At 42.5% G+C, this 15,184-nt stretch overlaps 2 protein-coding genes across 3 annotated transcripts in view; one reads left to right on the top strand and one right to left on the bottom strand.

Annotated features, from left to right (window-relative positions):
• The window catches only part of GALK2 (galactokinase 2), an 83,402-nt gene extending 82,671 nt beyond the window's left edge, over positions 1-731 (bottom strand). The window contains exon 1 of the mRNA XM_083586784.1: positions 478-731. The gene's annotated coding sequence lies outside the window, so the exon portion shown is untranslated. The remainder of the gene's footprint in view (positions 1-477) is intronic.
• A 1,236-nt stretch (positions 732-1,967) lies between these two features.
• The window catches only part of COPS2 (COP9 signalosome subunit 2), a 21,029-nt gene continuing 7,812 nt past the window's right edge, over positions 1,968-15,184 (top strand). The window contains exons 1-6 of one of the 2 annotated variants that reach the window (XM_083586809.1): positions 1,968-2,296; positions 9,539-9,652; positions 10,851-10,928; positions 12,902-13,027; positions 14,537-14,626; positions 14,724-14,801. In XM_083586809.1, the coding sequence (XP_083442935.1) occupies positions 2,243-2,296; positions 9,539-9,652; positions 10,851-10,928; positions 12,902-13,027; positions 14,537-14,626; positions 14,724-14,801 (540 nt within the window). In that variant the 5' untranslated portion in view covers positions 1,968-2,242. Of the gene's footprint in view, positions 2,297-9,538; positions 9,653-10,850; positions 10,929-12,901; positions 13,028-14,515; positions 14,627-14,723; positions 14,802-15,184 lie in introns of both variants that reach the window. The other variant, XM_083586808.1, reaches the window with a different exon arrangement.

The following is a 15,184-nucleotide window of genomic DNA, read 5'->3' as shown; positions in this document are numbered from 1 at the left end:
AAGGGAAACTACCCACTGGAGTAGAAATCATATATCAAACTGATGGAAAGCTCTTTAACTTGAGTAGGCTGAAAGCAAAGAGTAAGGTTACTGTAACTTCCGTCATAGAGCTTCAGTATGCTGATGACAACAGTGTGCACACTCAGAGGATGACCTCCAAACCATCCTAAATATATTCGCAGAAGCTTACAAAAAGCTTGGCCTATCACTCAACATCCAAAAAACGAAAGTGCTGCACCAACAAGCACAAAACAACCCCTCTGCAGCACCACAAATCCAACTCAATGGTCTAACGTTGGAAAGTGTAGATCACTTCTACTTGGGCAGTTATCTTTCCACAAGGGCTGACACTGATGCCAAAATCCAGCATCGCCTGAGCTCTGTGAGTGCAGCTTTCTCTCGACTGGAGTGCAGAGTGTTTGAGGACATTCACAGGCAAACCAAAATGCTTGTTTACAAAGCTATAGTACTACCAACCTTACTGTATGCTTGTGAAACGTGGATCACTTATAAATGCCACCTCCAACTCCTCGAAAGATTCCATCAATGGTGTCTCCGAAAATTTTTGCACATCACTTGGCAAGACAGGTGAACTAATGCCAGTGTACTGGAAGAAGCAAAGATCACCAGTGTGAAAGCAATCATTCTTCAACATCAACTTCGTTGGACTGGTCATGTTGTGCAGATGCCTGATCATCGTCTTCCAAAGCAACTACTCTATTCCAAACTTAAAAATGGAAAGCGTAATGCAAGTGGTCAACAAAAGAGGTTTAAAGACTCTCTTAAGGCAAATATTTAAAAAATGTAGTATGAATGACAACTGGGAAACACTGGCCTGCGAGCGCTCCAATTGGAGAACAGCCTTTTCCAAAGGTGTCATGGGCTTTTAAAGACACTAAAACTCAGGACGAAAGGGAGAAACATGCTAAGAGGAAGGCATGATTGGCAAACCCTCACCATGATCAACTCCTGCCCGGAAACTTATGTCCCCACTGTGGAAGGACATGTGGATCTAGAACTTGGACACACTGTTAAGACCAGGTTCATGGAATACAATCTTACTCTGCTACGAGTGATTGGCAAAGAAGAAGACTGTCTCTCAACGTAATCCACCTCACAGGGCTCTCGCGAGGATAAAATGGGTAGCACCATGGAAGCCATCTTGAGCTCCTTGGAGGAATAGCGGGTAATAAACAAACACTGACTACATCTGCCATACAGAAATTTAGCAGGTGCATTTCAGCGTCTGCGATTGCAGCTGCTTGGTTCACACTTTCATGGCGAGGCACGGGAAACCCTGTCTTTTAAAAAACAGCATTGTATTTCATATAGGGACGCGGGTGGCACCGTGGGTTAAACCACAGAGCCTAGGACTTGCCAATCAGAAGATCAGCGGTTTGAAATCCCGCAACGGGGTGAGCTCCCGTTGCTCGGTCCCTGCTCCTGCCAACCTAGCAGTTTGAAAGCACGTCAAAGTGCAAGTAGATAAATAGGTACCGCTCCGGCGGGAAGGTAAACGGCGTTTCCGTGCGCTGCTCTGGTTCGCCAGAAGCGGCTTAATCATGCTGGCCACAGCTGTACGCCAGCTCCCTCAGCCAATAAAGCAAGATGAGCACCGCAACCCCAGAGTCGGCCACGACTGGACCTAATGGTCAGGGGTCCCTTTGCCTTTATTGCATTTCATTTCATTTCATTTCTTTATTATTTTTATTTCATTTTATTATTATTTCTTATTCCGGTAGTGCTAACCGCAGGAGACCACAGCAGCGTTCGCCCTTGAAGAGACAAGAGAGGGAAGGAAACGAAAGGGCGAGATGCATTAGCTGCGCTGATTCAACAACGCAGCAGCAGCAGCGCTGGCCCAAGCGCCTCCCTCCTGTCGGGCCTCTGAGGCCTAGTCAGGCCCAGCCGGTTGCTAAGGGCCCGGTTGCCAACCACAGGCCTGCTGGTGCACCCTCCATTAGGCTCCGTGCTCGCCGCGCGCGATTAAAAAAAACACCCCTCCCCTTCACCCCCACCTGAAGGGAGCCGACGGGTGCGCGCACGCACGCGCGCGCCGTCGAAATCGCCATCCCCCCCACCCGCGTTCCCTTGCTCAGCCCGAGAACAGAGTCACATTGAGGAGCAGCCGCGGGGCATTGTGGGAGAGGAGAGGGGCCGGCCGCAGCCTGTTTCTCCTCCCTCCCCTCCGCCCCTTTCTTCCCCTCCCCTCCCCCCCCCCCGCGCGCGTCCTCCGGCCAAGATGTCTGACATGGAGGATGATTTCATGTGCGATGATGAGGAGGACTACGACCTGGTAAGGCTGAGGGGGTGGAGGCGGGCTGCGGCGGGGGAAAGGGAAGCCGGCGCCCGGCGGCGGGGAAAGGCCGAGCTTCCAGGCCGGGAGGGGGTCCTCCGGAGCCTCCCCTCGACTCCCTCAGGGGTGCTTTCCCTCGCCTCCCTTTCAAGTGCAGTGACAAGGCCAGCCTGTTCCCCCCGCCTCAGAGGTGGGAAAGTGGGGCAGGCAGAGGAAGCTCGTGAGTGGGGATAGTTCGAAGGGAGGGGGACACCTACCTTCTTCGTGTCTCATCCTGCCACGACCACCCCCAGCCCAGTCAAAACCTGAGGCTGCAGAAGTAGGCCCCTCCTCAGGCCCAGCCAGAAGTCTGGGCCCCCTGTGGGTTAAAGAACCGTTTCTTTGCATTTGGAAAGTCAGGGACGAAAGCGCTTAGGAGGGCCCTAGTACTGTTTCCCCCCACACTCTGAAAATACCTGAACATCGAAGAGGAGGGAGCCAGAATCGGCCCCTTTCGGGTGCTTAGGGGTGATCGCTGTCTCTGCCAGGGTCAGCTCAGAGACGAGGTGAGAAACGGGTTAGCACACAGATGCACTCCAACTGGGATACATTGCAGTGGGAAACGGGCCTTTTCTGTATAACGCTGGTTACTGCTTCATGTGGTGTTTTTCTCCTTCGCCTCCTGGTTGTTTTTTTCTTCTGAGTGTGTGTACACATGTGTGTTTGCAGTAGGAATCGGTCTGTGTTGCTGAAAGGGAACTCTTAAAATTTGAGGCAATGGCTAAGTTTAATAGATGTGATATTGCTGTTTTTTTAAAAAAAATTGTTTTGAAATGTGTTGTGCATCTCTTTGGGTCAGGATATATTGTCTATTGTGTGTTCCTTATCATTTGTGTACTTGTGATTACACAGAGGAAAACAGTTTTGAAATTTTCATAGAACTGTGTGGTTATTTGCCGCCTGTGCAATGAAGTTCTCCTGTTTTAATATAAAACACGGAATACTATTATTAGATTGCCGTCCTATGCATGCTTGGTGGGAATCAATTTCCAAGGAGCCATGTGTAGGATTGAATGAAAAGTCATGCTTCTTCCTTTTAGCAACAGCTTATGTGGAATGTCAGTTTGTACAACTTCCTCATGTCCATATATCATTTCATTGTGAACTTACTGTTTTCTTATGGCCTTTCCAAAGAACCATTCAAACAGAGAAGAAATTACAAGCACAGTCTTAATCTCAAACTCTTGACTGTCAATGTGTATATTTCTTCTTACATCTATAAACCCTTCAGAACACTGACAGATACGTTATGGGTATATTATAGTATCCTGTACAAGCTCTGCCAAGGGGGATAGGGTGACAGTTATCTTAATGAAGACCCATAGTTCACAAGGTCCAGCTCCTGGCATGTCAAGTTAAAAAGATCTCAGGCAGCACAGCTAGGAAAGGCACTTGTCTGTGACCTTGGAAGACTGCTGTCAGTCAGCATAGACCACAGTAGATTACACACACCTTGATGTATGATAGTCACAGGTTTAACATTATTATAAATAAGGTTTCTGACAGTTTATAACTTTTTGACAGATATGTAAACAGTCCAGTGTTAAAAATTGCTATATTTCCCCGCTTCACAACTTTTCTATGCATATTAACTTGATTATGGGATGAGAACGGAGCACCTTTCCTCCTGTAGAATGCAATATAACCTTTACTTACAGAATTAAGGAATTAATTAATTAAGATGCCCAACAACCATGCAGTGCGTCAGCACAGATCTGGAGCTAGTGTAAATTAACACAGTTTTAGTGTAGTTGAACTTTTCCACTTACACAAAATTTTACAAGTGCTTTTTTTCAGAGAGCTGAGCAACCTGTGAAATATTGCTAGACTACAACTCCCATCAACCCTGACTGCTGACCACAGGTTCCTCATCTTTGATCTAAACATGTGTCCATACTTTGCTGACACAAGTATCATATTCACTACCCAGACTTGCAGGTTGAGGAGAGTTTTGGGCACAGAATTTTAGTTGGATCAATGAACAATCATTCAAGCTAACTTGTAGAGTGCTGGATGGATTATTACATTGTGAATCAAGCAAAGAAAGCAATAGATGTCTACTATACAGGTCCCTTTATAAATCAGCGTAGGAAACCTGTGCCTCTTCAGATGTCGCTGGAACACAGGCTCACATAAGAATATAAGAAGAGCATGCTAGATCAGTCCTGTTGCCCATTTTATCCAGCATCCTGTTCTCACTGTGACCAACCAGATGTCTGTGGGAAGTCTGCAAGCACAACTCTGCCTTCCTGTGATTTCCAGCAACTGGTATTCAGAGACATAATGCCTCAGAGTGTGGAGGTAGAACATAGCCATTATGACTAGTAGCCATTGATAGCCTTGTCCTCCCTGCAGTTGGCTAATCTTCTTTTAAAGCCATCCAAGTTGGTGGCCATCACTGTCTCCTATAGGAGCAAGTTTCATTATTTAACTATGTACAGCATGCTTTGTGGAGTGGGTACAGTTTGTTTTTATTCATGTTCCTGCAGGGTTAACAGCCACTTGCGATGATTGCTAAATAGAACCTTCATGTCCTTGAAAACCAGGTGCTGGGGCAAGCAGGAGACGACTGTCTCTTTAATGTCCTATTTATAAGCTTTCAGAAACATCTGCCTGGGCCTTGCTGGAAACAGTGCTGGACCTTCTGATCCAGCAAGGCAAGAATATTTAGAAGCACACCATGCTTTTAAATAAGCTTCACACCACTGTTTCCTGATACACTCTTTCACAACAGTAGCTTCCCTCCCCAATACATTCATCTATTGTCCATTTCTTCATAACTTCACCTAGTCCAGGAAAATGTGTTCACAGGTAGCTATGCTTGTTCCTGCAAAGCCGCCTCCCTCTCTCCTTGCATTGGAGATAAAAGTTATCGGCAAGAGAGCACCAGTCACTTGTTAGGTAGGTGTAGTAGCAGTGGAAAAGCCCTCCTCACTTTCCCCTTAATGCAGCATGAACTGAAAGTATATTGGACAGGGAGAACTAAGCATGTTCCTGGATGGCATTTATTTTTCTTCCATGCAATTGACTTTTCTTGCCATGTTACAATACATGAGGACATAGTTTGGGTGTCTAGGTGTTTGCTGTAGGGTCATTATAGTAGATAAAATTATTTGTAAGACAGGACTTCAACAGGTTAAGAATCCATTTCTGTTTAATGGTGATGCTGTGATGTACCAAAGAGATATTTGATGCTGCCCTTTCGAAATGGAGGAGGAGGACACTGTTTCTCAATCCCAGCAGTTGGATTCTGAAATAAGTATTGAACATCAAGTGTGTGTATTTACCCTTAAAAGGTGGAATTTGCATAGTAACAGCTTTGCTTTCCACAGATCAGTGAGCATGCTTTAAGGAAAACTACATTGCAGAGGCTTTTAAACAAAGCTATACAAACCTTGAGTCATCTTACATGTATGATTTTAAAAAGCAATATACTGTACTTCCCAAAACAAACTGACATTCATTGGATAAGACAAAACTTTAAACAAATGATAAAGGAGCTTGTAAAAGCACTGAACAGGAGAATAAATTCTAATGTCAATGTCTGTATCAATCATGACTTGCACAGTTTTGCATAATGTTATCTTCAGAAAAGGGATGAGTTGATGGCTTTTGTTCCTCTGAAATGTAATAGATAGGCATAAATTTAGCCAGTGCACATTGGCACTAACTTCAAACCCTTGTTCCTGTAACTCTCCCAGAACACCTACACTTTGCCATCTGCATGCATTCAACTTTGATCTTCATCCCCAACCAAAACCTAGCACAATACCTAGATGTGTCTGCTCATAAGTAAGTCCCACTGAGTTCAGTGTGGGTGTAGGATTGCAGCCATAGCGTGTGAAACTCACCTTGATGCCTCTTTCTCTTTGTTGTCTGAAGTTCCGCACTGCCGAAATCTAAATTTGTAATCTCCTTTTCACAGGGATCTTTATGTTTTGCTTCTGTTTCTTTGGAAAGTTCACATACACTTATAGTTCCACATTAATAACTAGTGAAATGCTTGTCGCTACAGGTGTGGGTGGGTGGGGGTCCATTTCAAGAGAGGGATTATATATTTAAAGAGGTGCACCACACCTTCCTGCAGAATCCTTGTCACCAATATCTAGACAACTAAGGATGGAGGGACAAGATTTTAACTTTCTGTAATCATTTATGTAGGTGACACTCTTTTCCCAAGGAAATGTATGTCAATCATGCCACTATAGCAGAAGGTAAAAGGATGCATTCAGAGACATCACCAGGGTGAGAACTGAACCTGTTCCCCACCCCCGACAACTGTAGCCATTAAGAATTCATCCTCTTTCTATCTGGTTTTCCACTGTGAGAGCAAAATGGTAGATTTAAAAGGCTTTTGGTATGATCCAGCAGGGCGGTTACAGCAGGTTAATGGTTAAAGATAACCATACGTTCTGCATATGCATGGCTAAGTTACAGTGAAAGCTGACAAGAGAAGATAGATTAGGGAATTTATACCAGAGAACAAGGAAAAGAGAGTGAGGGTGTTCACTCCCAATATTTAGGATATTGTATGTGCACCAGGTATCCCTGTCTCCGATGAACTTGACTAGTGCAAGAACAGAATGCTGTAATGTGCAGAGTAAACTGCTACCAGTGAAATGTAATACGTTTTTGCTCTCTGAATATTTCATGCAATTCCTTTTATGTTGTGATTGGACAAGGGGCATGCTGACATTTTAAAAATGCCCAGGTTTATCTCCCTGGCAACACAGCAACAAGTGAGGTTAATGCCATGTGCGTGTGTTGATGACTTGGAGCTACGCTGCATGCTGAGAATGTCTGCCTCTTTCGAGCCATAACTTTACTTACTGTTCTTTTTAAACTTCTCAATCCACCAAACTGTCTTTGTGTGCCTATGCCTTCATGTTCATAGAAATAAAACTTAAGGTTGCCTTCTCAGGCTTATACTTCTAGAGAGAAATACTGTACTCTTGTGAACACAAGCACAAATTTGAGGTGGGGTGTGTGCACTTGCCTCAAGGTTCAACCTGATCTGTTTCAGAAGTGCTATATGTACAGTACAATTGAATTAGATCTGGTAAAAATGAAGCTGTGCTTCTCCCTACCTTTCACTCAGCCCTCGTTCACTATAATTCAGAATCTAAAAATGCCTATAGCTCCCCCCCTTCACAAATGAAGTTTGTGGGTATAGCAGCCCCTTCAAAGTGAGTTAAGCCTGCCAGTTTGTAGACTGATACATCCAGGGGTTTTCATGCAGGTCACCTTTCAAGTTTGGGTTCTTCTTTTTATACTTTCAGCCAGAATTGGAAGCAATTTGCAGGCATGGTTACCTATTTTGAGGGATTGGAGCCAGCTAAATTTCAGAATGACAGCTGCAGTAGTTTTCCTGTAGGGTACTGTCAGGTAACTGCCATCAGTGCCGGAGGGAGAGAGCAAGCTCCAGAGGGATTCCAGAGAGCGTCCCGGGATTGGGAGAGGCAGCCCATCTTCTGGGGAAGAGAATCAGCGTAGCACCAGTGGAGAAGGGGGGCAGATGGGGGAATCGGCGAGGCGGTCCCTTGACTCCTTGCCGGGGACCAGCGGGGAGAGTAAGGGTCCTCCGCTGCCTACGCCCTCCTTGCGCAGAAGGCTTCCGCGCAGGGAGAGTAGGAGGAGACTAGGCGTCAAAGAGCTTCTTTGCTGGAAGAAGTTTAAGAAACGTCCACTGACGGATTCTGCCAGCGATTGAGACAGCCACGGGTGAGTGGCTGTCCGGACAGAAAAGGTTCACTCAGGCAACCCAGCCAGGTGTTGGCACCGGCTTACGCACGAGCAACCCCTAGAACCATTACAGGTACAATAGAAATTGTAGCGGGAAAGGGAGTGGTAGCGGGGAAAAAAGCATGGATCCTCAGGAACATCTGGGGTGGGGGAATTCACCCCTAGTAAGGACTTTATTACCTCAGAAATTGTTGGTGGGCAGTGGGCTTTTGCCCCCCCCCCCCCCCGTAGTTTTTTTGAGGATATATCTTCAATTCTGGGAGAAAGTGATTTCTCCATGGACTTGCATGGGAAAATGGAGTGATGGAAAAACAGCTTCTTGCCACACACATAGCAAGGACCGTGTTATCCTAAGCTTGAATGGTGGTGATGGGGCTTCTGTGCCCCACTCCTGTGGATTTTTGGGGATACATTGGAGCTCTCTTCATTGACTTACAAGTGTGTGTGGGGGAAACAATTTTGTAATCGCTTTCCCAAACCTCTGTGATAAAAGAGCACCCTGGGGAAATAATCATGATTAAAACGGTAGACCTGCCCATCAAAATAAAAGATATTCAGCCCCTCTAAAGGGATATTTCCTTAAACAGCTTGATTTCATTTCTCCACGATGTGGTGGGAACAACAGTGATACATTTTTTAGACAGCCAAGGCTGCAAAGTGTCTTGGAAGTTCAGCAAGCCCCAGGTCTAACTGAAGATGCCTTGTTAATGGTGAGATCTGACTCAGAAATGTGAGAATCTTTGCTTGTAATTCAGAGTACACAGCTGATTCACACTCCTGTTTTGAGGTACTGTAGTAACAAAAGATAACCCCCAGTAGTCTTTCAAAGACCAGATACTATTGGTGGTTTGCATTAACAACTTCCAGTTAACAACCATGGGTCTAAAACAGACATAGGCAAACTCCGGCCCTCCAGATGTTTGGGACTACAATTCCCATCATCCCTGACCACTGGTCCTGTTAGCTAGGGATGATGGGAATTGTAGTCCCAAACATCTGGAGGGCTGGAGTTTGCCTATGCCTGGTCTAAATGAACTGGAAAACATGCCTGAGAACTTTTTCTGGTCTTTATTGCTTCACCATTTTGCCCACAATTCAAACAGCTATCTGTGGAAGGTAGCTATGCATTATGATTCAGCCTCAACTATAGGATCATGTGTAGGGCTTTTTCCTTTTATTAAGCTAAAGCTGTTACTATTTTTGGCTGGAATTTCTTTTGAGTAGATCAAAAGTGTACTAGTAAGGACTGCTGCCCTTGCATCTCAGCTTTATGTGTACTTGTATTCTTTTTGAAATACTTTTTTAAAAAATGTAAATATAACTCTTATGAAGTCAAACTTTAGCAACGTAGGTTGATGTCTGTCCCCCACTCCCCAACCCCCTGTTCTTATCTTATTTACAAATCACTTAGTATTGTTAATGCTTTAACCTGCATTATTTCTTTCCACCCTTTGAACGTAGGAATATTCTGAAGACAGCAACTCTGAACCAAATGTGGATTTGGAGAATCAGTACTATAACTCTAAAGCCCTGAAGGAAGATGACCCCAAAGCAGCACTCAGCAGTTTTCAGAAGGTTTATAGTTTTTTGTTTCTTTATATTGCTACACATGTTACTGTGTTAGTTTTATGATGTTAGCGGCCCTGAGCCCGGCTCCAGCTGGGGAGGGTGGGGTACAAATAAAAAATATTATTATTATTATTATTATTATTATTATTATTATTATTATTATTATTATGTTCCAACTAAATGTTTTCCTCCAAGTTTGTAAGAGCTTTCTGATCTATGGTGGCCTGGTGCAGCTGTAACTCTTCCCATTAGTCTTGGGACATTCGTCCTCACTTCATTAGCCAATTATGGCTAATGTTTTGCTTTCTAACTCTAGACGTTATCAAACCATAGTATGAAGCAGGTATGCATAATGTGGTCTGGGCTAAGCACTCTTAGTGTCAATGTCAGTGCAGACATAGGCATGGTTCATATGTCATGTTAAACCATAGTTTGGCTTAATGCAGACAAGGAGCATACTCATGCATGCTGCTCAAAAGTTTCCAGGACCCCTCCCCTGCTGCTGCAGTGCCACAGACAGAATAAGCCTAACTTACCTTTCTGTCCAAACCCAGGCTTGTGGTTTGTTTTCTTCATTGCTTGGACAATACCACAAGCCAGACTCCTGCTGGTTTCATCCACTTATGCACTACTCCGGTGGTTTCTTGATTATATTTGCTTGTGATATGGCTTTTTAAGTTGTTAAAGACACATTAGTCTCAGAACATAACGCAAGGGAGAAACTAATACATATGCTTTATTTTTGAAATCTCAAGGTCTTTTTAAAATTATTTTTGTTCTATAGCAGAAGGTTGATCAGGATCTTCTAGCAGATCTCTGGGTGGCCCATTCATGTTCTACAGCATATGTAAATTCCAGTGCAGCCTAACTTGGAATACTCAGTAATAGGTCCAGAATTCTTGAATTCCAATAATGCTTGAAAAGGTGCATTGGATGGGATTTTTACACAACACGGTAAATATGAAACATCACAGAATCAGCAAAATAGTGGGGAAGGAGTGAGTTCTTGATGAAGATTTATCTATGTCTTTGACCATCACCAAGCTATCAAGTTAGACAGCAGTGGGAGTTAGTAGAATGACAACATTGCAAAAGCATTTCCGGACTGCCTTGGTAGATTGTTAAATAGGCTTCAGCATAACTTAATGAAATTTACAGATATCTAGAAAAACAATTATATTTGATTTATGTGGTTTTTTTATAGGTTTTGGAGCTTGAAGGTGAAAAGGGAGAATGGGGATTCAAAGCATTAAAACAGATGATAAAAATAAATTTCAAATTGGTAAGCTGTATACTGTTTTTCCTTGCTATTTTTCTGTATTTGATATTAAACCATATAAGTAGGGCAGCAAGCCACTTTTATCAAATGACAGTCTTCCTCCTTTCATTTGCTTACATGTACCCAAAAGGCACTTCATTGCTGATATAATGCAGCATTGCTGCAGTTGCCACAGGATTGCTCTATAATGAATAAATTAATAAATGCATATGAGACATTTCCCAAATCAGTATATTTCTTTTACAAGTGTCTGTATTTCTTTTTTTTTAGTAAAAAAGTTGATGCCCTCTTCAAACTAGTAATAAACTAGTTTTCATATATACTGGCACTACTGCCTATAACAGCGAACCTTATCATTGTAAAAATAATAACAAAGCTTTATACCTGTGGGTCTTAATGCATTAAACGTACATAGAACCTGTTTCCATCTTCCTTAAGTATCTATTAATATCCTGTAGGGAGAAATATTTTGAAGACTGCGTAACAGTAATGTTTGATTTAGCCTTACGTGAATGAGACTTGAGCCTTCTTCCCCTCTCCTGCTTGGCAGCAAGAATTAGATTATAAACTTTTGCTTCCCATTTTAACTGCAATTTAGCTTATGTCAGAATTCTAAAGAATGGTTTTACTGAAAAAGCCAACTTCATAAATAATGGTTTTTAATTATCTTGTTTCAATAATCTGTGGTTAAGATTAATCACAGTTTAGTGTTCAAATGTAGCATATTGTGGTAAATGGAAATGAACTCCTATGCTGTTCTCACAACTATAGAAGGTGAGTTGGTGGGGACTGCATGAGCCCAAGGCTTGTGCACGTCATGCTAAACTAAAGTTTAACATTAGATTGAAACTTTCATAGTGCGGTGGTCACATTTAGAACTTTGAGGGAATAAGGACCACATGCTCTAGTTGCTTCTCACCACCAGGTCACACATACCCAACAGACAGAAATACACACACACACACACACACACACACACACACAATGCCATTCCATGGGGTCTTGGCAAAAGTTGGGTCCAGCAGAATTAATTTGCTTGGTTCTATATGAGTTTACACACACACACACAGAGTGCTTTTCAGCGCTGCAAAAACATTGATCTAAGGCATGGACCCTTCTAGATCTTCAAGATTTTTACATAGGATGATGACGACAAAATCATTAACAAATCACAGAACACACAGGTGGCCTATGATTGGATGGTAGTTTTGTGGGAATCCCTTGTAAAAATGTTGAGGATACAGAAATATCTCTACCTTAGATCCAGGTTTTTACAATATGGTAGCACTGGACAGCATCAGATCTGTAATTTTCATAGTTCTGTTCAATGGAGACATGTCATCTGTGATTTGATTATGTTCATGCAGGGAGAGGGAGACCATGAAAAATTGCAGTTTCAAAATGATCCATTTTACTGTGTGCATATGCCTTTTTCTCTCTGTTGACACTTGTAGCACCCCACTGTCTACCCCCGGTCACTCTGTTTTCCTCCTCTCAGATTGCTGCCCTTTCCTTCCTCCCCACTTGGTCACTCCTCTTTCTGTTTAGCTGCTGTACTAAGTTTTGAAAGCACATAGAATTCAAAGAGTATTGCTTTTACAAGATTCCTCCTCCAACTTCATGTCTTTTCGAAGAAAAAGGTAGCCACCCTCACCACATATGCAGGTACTACCAGGGGAAGTTCAAGAGTACTGTTGCACCTGCAGATGCCTCATTGGTAATCTTCCTATATAGAATTTGTATTATGTAAGGTCATTTTCTTCTAAAACATCTAAACTAAATCACTCCCACTTTTCCAGCTGTGAGTAATGTGCTCATTCCAAATGTATGCACACTCTGTGGTTTTAAAATTGCACACCTCTAGTTGCACATGCAGTGTACCAAAAATATACACTTTTGTGTGATTATTTTTGAATGCCACTAGTTAGACTCTGCTTCTAGTCCTAAATGCTTAGTTGTTTTTTTCTCCCTTGCAGACTAACTTTCCTGAAATGATGAACAGATATAAACAACTATTGACATACATACGGAGTGCAGTTACAAGGAATTATTCCGAAAAATCCATCAATTCTATTCTTGATTATATCTCCACTTCCAAGCAGGTTAGATTATCCTTCCTTCCAAATTCTAGGTTTTGCACCTTTTAAAAAAATGAACTTTGAGAATAATTGCACTGTTGCCTCTTGCTAGTCTCTCCCTCACTGAGTTAGATTTATAATTTAGAACTGCAGATTTGCACTTCTCAATCATAGAGAATGTTTTTGTTGTGAATTTTCATGGACTGACCCCCTGTGTGCAATTTAATGTCACCTAGTGTTTCTCAGGATGTCGTATGAACTGTACTGAACTGACATTGGTGTATCTGTTTTAGACTATGCTCAGGATGAGAGAGAGAATATGGGGATTTCAACAGAGCCCTGTCAGCACTCATTGATTCCTTAACAGAACTCAGCAAAAAAACACCCCACCCTAATCTAATATGTAACAATGCAGTGCTCTTCTCTCTGCCCATCAGAAACGTGCAGGCTATTTAAAAAATGCTGAAGAATGTTCTTGGATGGGTTCTGCAGAAGGCCATGAAATCCTTGAGCCTTCCAGCTTCGTTATTGTTCCTCTGTCAGCTATACTTCAACAGGACAGTTTCAAAACACTATCTCAGTTTTAAAACAGTTGGCATCTGCATGTACTAGGTTTTCAGATCCCTGCCTCATTGGGTTTGCTTCTAAAAGTTGGATTGCAGAAGTATTTTGGTTCTGCCATGAGCTCTTTGTGACTTGCTTTCATGGGCTGAATTTTCTGGGTCCAGGAAGAGCTACCCTGCCCTGTGCCTTTCCAAGACACTTTCAAGAGCTGTTGCCGAGAGTTTTAAGTGATAAATAGCATGACACAAGAGCTTTTGGCAGAAACCCAGAGCCTTTTGAGAAATCACTATTTCTACTGTTGCAGCTAGAGAATAGCTTGAACTATGAATGCTAATAAATCTCCCATCCAAACGACTGACCAGGCATAGGCAAACTCTGGCCCTCCAGATTTTTGGGACTACAATTCCCATCATCCCTGATCACTGGTCCTGTTAGCTAGGGATGATTGGAATTGTAGTCCCAAATATCTGACGCACCAGAGTTTGCCTATGCCTGAACATTATCCTCCTTTTACTACTATGGCTGCTCTGTCATCCCTGGTGCCTAAAGAAAGCAGCCAATTAGGTTCCAACACGAACAGTTGACTCAGTTTAGTGAGGGCCAAAAGATGGGGAGAGGGGATGTTGCTGCAGCTTTATTCCCATAAAGGGGGAGTAGAATCTACAGCTTTCAGAGAAATTGAGAGCCCAGGTGAGGGTACATAATTATGCCCGAGAAATGGTGGCACATCTTAACTATTAAGCAGAACTCCTTGGGAAAGATATTGGAAGTTATTCTTTGTTAAGTTTTTCTCAATAACAAAAGTATGTATGCCTTAAATAGATGTTACAATGTATAAGTTGTTGATTTCTTCATCTGATGTATTACATACTGTAGTTTAATCTTGCTCTTTGCGTATGTTCATGTTGACTTTATTAACAGACACAAATTTGCTGTTTACAATTATAGAATTCTGATTTTTTATGCCAGATGGATTTGCTTCAGGAATTTTATGAGACAACACTTGAAGCTCTGAAAGATGCTAAGAATGATAGATTGTGGTTTAAGACAAACACAAAGGTATAATGGGCAATGGGGATTTTGTTTAAAAGTAATTTTTTTTAAAGTGTGTGTTTAGAACTCAGTGTGTTTTTAAAAAGCAACTTGTTGTTTACAGCTTGGCAAATTATATTTAGAACGAGAAGAGTATGGGAAACTACAGAAGATTTTGCGCCAGCTCCATCAGTCATGCCAGGTATGTTACAATTTATTTTCTAAACTGTTTTCAAAATGTACTTATTACAGGGGGGATTTTATTTTTTATAATGTGTTTTATTATGTTGTGAGTTGCCTTGGGACAACCCTAAAAGGCAGCTTTTCAATACTGAATAAAACACCCAAAACTTGATAATGAGGTGGTTTGGCAAGCACCTCTGGAGAAATGTTTCACAGTGATTGTATCACTACTAAGGTCCTATATTCAGCACTACAAATCTAAAGTCCTATAAAGACCGTACCCAATACAAGACATCATCCCCTTTCTGTCTCTGGTGAGTGTTGCATAGAAGAAGAATGTGCTACAGAGATGTGTACCAAGTTAGTTTTTCAGGTGCACTGTATGCAGTGCCCTTGAAGATG

This window comes from Podarcis filfolensis (genome assembly GCF_964270895.1).
Source record: "Podarcis filfolensis genome assembly, chromosome: 14".
Lineage (NCBI taxonomy): Eukaryota > Metazoa > Chordata > Lepidosauria > Squamata > Lacertidae > Podarcis > Podarcis filfolensis.
The sequence above is the reverse complement of the archived record's forward strand: the minus strand, read 5'-3'. Positions and strand labels throughout refer to the sequence as shown.